Below are 9,049 nucleotides of genomic sequence, written 5' to 3'. Positions count from 1 at the left end.
AACATAGGATTGCATCATATCCTGCAACATCTGGACAGACCAGGGACATATGCAAGGATCCTTTTTGTGGACTTCAGTTCAGCTTTCAACACCATCATCCCAGCTATACCCCAGAATAAATTACACCAACTCTCTGTTCCCATGTCTATCTGTCAGTGGATTACCAGCTTTCTGATGGACAGGCAGCAGCTTGTGAGACAGGGGAAACTCACTTCTAGCACCTGTACAACCAGCACTGGTGCCCCCCAGGAATGTGTGCTCTCCCCATTACTCTTTTCCCTCTACACCAATGACTGCATCACCAAGGACCCCTCTGTCAAGCTCCTGAAGTTTGAAGATGACACCACTGTCATCGGCCTCATCTGAGATGACGATGAGTCTGCATACAGAAGGGAGGTTGAACAGTTGGTTGTCTGGTGCAGTCAAAACAACCTTGAGCTGAACACGCTCAAAACGGTGGAGATCATTGTGGACTTTAGGTGAAACACCCCAACACTGACCCCCCTCACCATTCTAAACAGCACTGTGGCAGCAGTGGATTCATTCAGGTTCCTGGGCACTACCATCTCACAGGACCTGAAGTGGGAGACCCACAATGACTCCACTGTGAAAAAGGCCCAGCAGAGGTTGTACTTCCTTCGCCAGCTGAGGAAATTCAACCTGCCACAGGCACTGCTGATACAGTTTTACTTAGCACTGAGTCTGTCCTCTGCACTTCAATAACTGTCTGGTTTGGTTCAGCTACTAAATCAGACATCAGAAGACTACAAAGGACAGTTCGGACTGCTGAGAGAAATATTGGTTGCCCCCCCACCCCCCCTTCAAGAACTATACACTTCCAGAAAAATCACTCTGGACCCCGCTCACCCTGCCCACTACCTTTTTGAACTGTTGCCTTCTGGCTGACGCTTCAGAGCTCTGAGCACCAGAACCGTCAGGCACAGGAACAGTTTTTTCCCTCAGGCTATCCATCTCATGAACAGTTAAATTGCCCCATTGAGCAATAACTATGTGCAATACACAGTTTAGTCTTTCTTATATTTATCCAACACATCCAACCTCTTCTGCCATTTCATTCCTCTGAAAAAAAATAAAATAAAAAATGTGCACTGTACATAACAGATTTGTATTTGCACTGTACATAACAGATTTTATTAGATTTGCACTACCCATGTGTATATGTGTATGTATGTATGTATGTGTGTGTCTGTACGTATGCGTATAATTATTTTTTATTTTTTATTATTATCTTTGTCTTACTGCTGTTTTTGTATTGTTTTTTTTTATTGTTGTACACTGGAAGCTCCTGTCACCAAGACAAATTCCTTGTATGTGTAAGCATACTTGGCAATAAAGCTGATTCTGATTCTTAACAGAGGCCGAAGATGGGCAATATTGCATAGTTGAAAAAATTATGCTTTTGTGACATGATTAATATGTTCTTCAAAAGTCAGCAAAGGGTCAAATATCACCCCTAGATTACGAAAAGTGAGAGAGGGCTGAATGGCAACACCATCCATGTCCAAGCAAAGGTTGTGTTCAGAGGAAATAAGGGTTTTGGGGCCAACTAGTAATATTTCATTTTTTTCATCATTGAGTTTCAGAAAGTTGGAGTCCAACCAGTATCTGAGATCTTGAATAGATGCAGAAAGTGATGGTGGTGGAGAAGCTGATGAGGAGTGATAGCTGATATAAATTTGAGTGTTGTCAGCATGCTGTCTCATGATTTGCCCCATAGGGAGCATGTGAATAATAAAAAGGAGCGGACCCAGCACCGAACCCTGAGGAACACCACGTGAGACAGGAGCAGTGGAAGATTTGTGGTTCTTAACTGTAATGAACTGATGTCTATCCATCAGATAAGATCTGAACCAGTCTAGTGCAGACACCTATAGCTGAGAGGCGAGAGAGCAAAATGCTGTGATAAACCGTATCAAAGGCTGAGGTTAGATCTAATAGCTGAAGAATATTAAGCGCTCCAGTGTCTGCTGAAGAGAGGTCATTAACAACCTTAAGAAGTGCGGTCTCTGTGTTATGATAGGGACAAAAACCTGACTGCAAGGGTTCATAAAGATTATTGGTGAGCAAGTGAGCTTGTAACTGGGCAGCCACAACTTTCTCCAACATTTTGGCCACAAACAGAAGGTTTGAGATGGGTCTATATTTTTGTAAAACTGACGTATCCAGGCCAGGCTTCTTGAGAATGGGTTTGACAGCTGCCACTCTCAAGGCAGCAGGCACAGAACCTGATGCCAGAGAGCTATTAATTAGGTGAGAAATAGGTAAAGTGAAAAGATGGAGACAGCTTTTGAGAAAGGTGGTAGGGATAGGATCGAGCTGGCATGTCGAAGAATTTGATTTGCTAATCAACTCAGCAATAGTGTTGGGGGTGGTCGGAGAAAATGTTTTGAAAAGTGTGACCAGGAGTGCTGGAGAATATTCAAAGAGCTGATTAGAGACAAATAATTGGTAGATCAATTCAATTTTATTGTGAAAGAATTGGAGAAAAAGATTCACATAATGCATCAAAGCCTGAAAAAAATGTGTCCGGAGGCTGTGTGAGTTTTTGAATTGAATTAAATAGAGTTCTGTGCTTACAAGTTGAGATAGAGATGATGGAAGTAATGTAGGAAGAGCGTGCAGTGTTCAGGGCAGCTTTGTAAAGTGAGCGATGGTCAGCAAGGGCCAAGGCATGGACAGTAAGACCAATTTTCTGAACAAGTCTGTCAAGACGCTGACCTTTAGCTTTCAAGGAATGAAGTTCCAACGTAAACCAAGGGGAAGAATGAGATGATGGTTCACACCTAGTTTTAACCAGAGCATATTTATCTAGGACTGCAGCCAGTGTGTTATTATACATGGAGATAATTTAATCTGGGCTGGACAGTGTAAGAGAGGATGGAAGAGAGTAGGCACAAATTAACTAATATTATAAATGAACCTCAAGAAACATATAAAAAATAATAATAAAAAAAAAGGCATGTCATGACCCCTTTAGAAAACTAGTCATCACTGCTACAATGGGGTTTCAAATATAGCTGTTGAGGGATTGACCGTAAATCATCGTAATTAATCTTGCTTTATTTATTTATTTATTTTTGGGAAAGTCATGGAAACATAATAGTGGATTATTTCCTTTGCTATTGGAGCAAATGGGAATGCAAAAAAAAAAAAAAAACATATTTCCCACTTGCATCTATAGCTATAACTATACCCTGCTATAGTTTACTTCTGCATTCTAAATTTAGAACTGTGAAAAGGGTCCATTTACACATTAATATGAGATTTTGTTAAATCTTTGAATCTGCAATTACTATCATATAGTAGAGTCATGTTTATATCTAAACGATTGACTAAGAAACTAATATTTAACAAGTATTAACAAATACCTGTGAACAACATGTTATTGCTAGGTTGCATCATTTGGAATGCTTTCTAGTAGCTGGAAACAGGCATGGATGGAGTGGGCTATAGTGAATTCAGAGGATGAAACCTCATAGAGTTAAAAAACATTTTGGATGATGAAGATGAGAGGGGGTTGGTGATGACGGACTCTGTCAAATCAAACTGCTTAGACTTGCTGACTCAGCGCTGGTAAAGAGGACGAGAGAGAGAGAGAGAAAGAGAGAGAATGCAAAAGGTGGGACAGATTTTCCTGAGCCGAGAAACTGCAGTGGTTTGCAGCTGGAATACTCATGAGTGGGTAGACTAAAGCAAAGGAGCTGACGAATGCACACACACGCATGCAAGGGCGTAGATTTGGCTTGAATATTGGGGGGTTGCAGCGTGAAGCATCTACATGTTTCCATTGGGGGTTGGTTGGACTCACTTTCAAAACCATGGACTCACCCACTAATTTCACCCCAAAATCATTCTCATTGCCATGTTGTTACAAACCTATATGAATTTATTCCATGGTGCACAAAAGGACAAATCTAGTCCTCAGACATAATTCTCTTTCACTATACTGTATATAAATAATAACAGATGCAATGAAAGTGAATGGTGACTGAGATTGTCAGTCCCTAACATTCTGCATAAATATCTAATGTACCCATGGAAGAAAAAAAGTCATACAGGTTTGGAACAACATGAGGCTGAATTATGGATGAACTGTCGCTTTAACACTTTATCAGTAAAGACAGGCACATCTTCAACTCAGTGGAGGCTGATTTAGTTAAAGTTTTATTTTTATTTTTTTACATTCCCCCCCCCCCCTTTATTTTGCCTAAATTATTTTCCCTAATCAATTGAATTTGTTGCTTGAGGGGAACAATCTGCATTCTCAACAGTGATTCCACAACCTCTCTTCCACGTGTCATTAATCACCCTTATTAATCTGGCCACTTCATTAGTTATACTGTGTCCTGAGAATTCTTACATTCTGATATTATTGATTCGAATGGATGCATGCCTTATATATTTGGTCTTGAGAATGCTTTTGGTGCAATGCGAATAATCCACACTGCCACATGGTCTCTCCTCCTCTCCTCTCTCACACGCATTTGCTCTTTGTCAAGTCGCGCGGTGAGAAGCAAAGCATTTTCCTCCCCTCTTACACACACTCTCTCTCCTCATTGCCATAACAACAGATGCGGTGCATCAATCGGTGCGGATCTGTACGGGATCAGCCTTCAGCAGCCAAGCGTTAAGACACCGCAAAAGTGACGCGCGCACACGCACGCGCCATTTGAACTGTTTACGTCAAACCGTTTAAACCGCTTCAAGGAGAGCCGAGCGCGCGCGGGAGATCCTCAGCGGGGTTATCGGGGCGAGCGAAGAGGAAAAGAGAAAGGCAGGAAGTGCAGCGTGTGAAAGCGGGGGAAGATCTCCGGGGATCGCCTGATATCCAGCGCGCGTTCACTTCTCTATCTACAGTCCTCCCCGGTTTGGGTCTTTTTTCGGCCATGGCTCGGGAGAACGGAGAGGCCGGCGGGGATTGCTCGTGGAAGAAGCAGGTCGATGATATCAAGGAGATGTTTGAATTCAAGGAGGTGCTCGGGACGTGAGTAACTTTTTTGGCTTTGACATGGGGCTGTGACTGTAAACCGTTACGGAAATGTACCATGGCAACTATAGTTTCCACTAAAACCATAATGAATAACTATGGGTACACTGTATTAATTTCTCCTTAACATAAAGTTATCAGAATCATTCTGTAATTTTTTCCCTTCTTGATGACAGTGGTGACTATATGCCAAGCTACCACAGTTTCAGTCACAATAACTTTAGTAACTATAGTATTATGGTAAATTGTGTGTAGTAGGCTAAGAAAGATCTGATGCCTAGTGTAAATGTGTAACCAGCACAAATCCCTTTCCTCTTGTTTGTTGGTAAACAAACTGATATACAACAGATCATAAACAATAACAAACAAACGTGAAGCTGATCTCTACGTCTAAGATGATCAATAGTATTCTGATAGTGGATTCAAGCCTTCTCTAAAAGCAGAGGAGTGTACACTCAGAAACATTGTTTTAGGTGCCCAGCCATCTGGCTATTGTTTTGCCTTATGAATAATTTCTAATATGTTATTTTAATGCTTATCTTGGAACCTTGGTCCTCACTCAGTGCATAAAAGCCCTTTTTGTTTTATGCATAAAAGAGCATGGCAGTATCCGTCATACCAGCATGCGACACATGTAACAGTGTGTTTGTGGTAAACGGTGGGACTGTCTACCTGTCTGCAGCCACTTGCATCATCAAGTGGGTATGTTTCATTCACTACCCATTACTGCTCTGAACCTACTCTCATATTAGATATCTGATGTTTCATGGACCTAAAGACAAATTTATGTGCATCTATTGTGCCCTAATTAGTAACTACATAGATGGGGTTGATGCAACGTTGTTGTTCTTGTGCATTTTTGAAGGCCTGTATATAGTGTGTATCTGTGCTGCGGCGGGCTGTCCCGGTCGCATTGACTGCAGTAATTTAATCCCTGTGTGGATTTACCAGGTTGGATTATAGCACTAGAGGAAAATAGGCCTTAAATAGATTGCCTCAAAATGTTGTAATGCACTGTCTTAGAGGTTTACTTAACAATCATGGTAATACTGTACAGTGCATCTACGTTACACTATTAGAGTGCATGTTAAAATATTGGATGTTAAAGGGATAGTTCACCCAAAAATGAAAATTCAGTCATTGTTTACTCACCCTTGTTGTTATAACCCTATATGATATTCTTTCTTTTTCTTAACACAAAGGGAGAAATTGTGAACAAATTTTGTGCTCAGTGATGTCTTACAATGGCAGTTTATGGTGACTATCTCTTCAAGCTTCAAAAGGATACAAAAGTATAATTCAGAAGTCTAATAAATTATTCCACGAGACTCATGATTGTTATGAAAGCATACGATAAGTTTCGGTGAGAAACAAACCGAAATCGAATGTATTAATTAGTGAAAATGTTTACTGATCGTTGATCTCCTGTGCGCGTTCATGATATGAAACGAGAGCAACAGTTCACAGAGCCCCCTCGCGACACTGGGGTGTTCAAGTGAAAACTTCTTTTGTTTATCTAAAAACAGGCCCACGACAGCGATATTGACAACAGAACACAACACAGCCGCACAAAAATCAGAGATCAGAACTTACTAAACGTGTCTGAATAGTTTGTAGTCGAAGAATTGATGCATTTTTATGCCCAGCCTTATTGAAATTTATATTAAAAAAAGATACTGTTGTAAAATAATATTTTTTTAAATCTGCAAAAATGAAGCGTACTCGGAAATCAAACGGAGTACTTGGAAATCAAACAGAAACATAGAGGAGGCTACAGGCAGCCACAGTCACACCGTGTCCTAACCTGATGGCAAACACCACTGGTAGTCAGAGTTTTTGTTCTAACCAGCAGTGACGAGTGAAGGTACACTCTATCGATCGCTTGTTTTCTATATTCGGCATTGCGCGGGTAACTCCGTCCGCTGTGAACAGGCACCGGCCCAAAAACAAAAAAATAAATAAAAATAAGGCTGGGCATAGAAATGCATCAATTATTCAACTACAAACATGTTTAGTAAGTTCTGTTCTCTGTTTTGTGTGCAGCTGTGTTGTGTTCTGTTGTCACTATCACTGTGGAGGACCTTTTTTTTTTGCCTTGAACGCCCCAATGTGGTGAATTGTAATTTTTTGGCTGAAATAATCTTTTAATGTAATTAATTGCAATAGTATAACAATATGTTACATGCAATGCAATTGCATGTAATTACTCAGTAATTACAACTGTAATGTAAGGTGTGGCCATGATCATCTCAAATGAGTCGCAGGTCTGTTCTGTTAGAATTGGGGAAAAACAATGCTGAAATGCAACTAACTATTCAACTGTGCATAGTTATGATAGCAAAATACAGACTCAGATTCTTTTTTAAGGGAGGAGATAGCACTTTCTAGGCTAGATTGTTTGGTGTTAACAACACAGGCTGTGTACTGTATTTTGGCATAAATTCATCTGTCACTTGGCAGAAGCTAACTAGATTAGGCAGGTGGAAAAATTTTGCATAAAGAAAATTAAGTCTATATTTAGGATCATTAAGATTTTTGCATTGTGAGATTATTTCCAGGACACTTAAGCACATTTTACCCCCCAGTTCTCATTAACGTAATGCATCTGGATGTTTTACTTTTACTATTCCCATTGTTTTGATGCAAAAATGAAAGGCACTACTAAGGGAGGACAACTATGATGTATAAATAGTTTACAATTTTTTTCTTCCTTTCACATTGCAGTAATGAGAATTGGGGAAAAAATGAAAATAATTCTTGACAGCCATAAAAAATAAGCTCCATTTTCTATATGCAAAATATAATTTCTTATTCGTTTCTTTTGATTTTGGAGTTAAATAGGACCAGGACATTTTCTTAACAGGTTTCATAAGAATCACCCATAATCATGGTTTGTGCCAACTTGATATTTAATGTAAAATCTGGGTCCTGTCGAGTTGAGAAACACTGACATATTCATTTTAGTTTTCTAGGTAAATTTGACCACCAAATTTGGACAATTGGCATTGATTTTTGCATATGTGAGTTTGTATGTTTTCTAATGAAAGCTCTCTGTGTCTGTGAGCACACATGAAAATCTTTCCCATCTGTTAAACCTCTTATTAGTTGGATCTGAACTCGGTGTGAAGACACTGCCGTCATAGCAACCTAAGAGACAGGAGTCATGGCAACTCTGACTGGCCCGTTCAAGCACACCATTAAGTGGGTCTCACCGATCTTCATTTCCCCCCTTATAAAAACTGCTGCTGTCACCTTGCGTCCCCTCCGCCCACGTTTAGTCACACGCAGATTTCATTTTTCCTCCCACAGACTTTCAACCGGTCATTATAAACCAGTACACAGTATGCCTGATCTTTACAGTACTCACCTGTAACGAAGAGGAGGGCGTGTTTCTGGGCCATAACGATGGATGCCCGGTGCTGAATCAGCACAATCAGCCGGGAGAGGGATAAAGATGAGCCGGGGACTCAAGTTTGAGAGAGAGAGCTACGCACATCCCCCGAGACTGTACTGTTCCTATGAGCCTTTGAGATGGCGCTGAAAAGCGAGAATGTTTTGTTTATGAGAATAAATACCATTTGTGTTCAATTTTGCCGACTCCCGCTTCCTCCTTGCAACCATCACGAACACGTTACAGTGCTGCCAAAACATAGGATTTAAGGGAGGAAGAACGCCACCATGGATGCCTCACCTCTGGAGGACATTTTCAAGACCCTCGCCAGCATCCACCAAACACAACATCAGGCCCTCCTCAAGCTGCGCACAGAACAGGAGCAGCGGTTTGTTGTGCTCCTCCAGCCGGTCCTCTGGAGCTTGCTGCCCCAGGAGGGTGCTGCCGCCGTGATCCTGGACCCTGCGACCGCCCTGCCCCATGTTCTGCTAGTCAAGATGGGCCCCCAAGACGATCCGGAGGCCTTCGTGGAGCTCTTTGAGGGGACGCTGGGGGCCTGCGGATGGCCGAGCACCCAGTGGGTGGTCCGGTTAATACCACTCTTGTTCGGGGAAGCCCAACTTGCGGTGCAGCAGTTACCAACGGAGCAC

General features: G+C 41.4%; 1 protein-coding gene across 1 annotated transcript in view; it reads left to right on the top strand.

The window, feature by feature from the left end:
* Positions 1-4,502: 4,502 nt before the first annotated feature.
* The window catches only part of camk1da (calcium/calmodulin-dependent protein kinase 1Da), a 70,274-nt gene continuing 65,727 nt past the window's right edge, over positions 4,503-9,049 (top strand). The window contains exon 1 of the mRNA XM_051688565.1: positions 4,503-5,005. Within this exon, the coding sequence (XP_051544525.1) occupies positions 4,908-5,005 (98 nt within the window). The 5' untranslated portion in view covers positions 4,503-4,907. The remainder of the gene's footprint in view (positions 5,006-9,049) is intronic.

The sequence above is a fragment of the Myxocyprinus asiaticus genome, chromosome 45, assembly GCF_019703515.2.
Source record: "Myxocyprinus asiaticus isolate MX2 ecotype Aquarium Trade chromosome 45, UBuf_Myxa_2, whole genome shotgun sequence".
In the NCBI taxonomy this organism is placed as follows: Eukaryota; Metazoa; Chordata; class Actinopteri; order Cypriniformes; family Catostomidae; genus Myxocyprinus; species Myxocyprinus asiaticus.
This window is presented reverse-complemented; position numbering and strand designations above follow the sequence as displayed.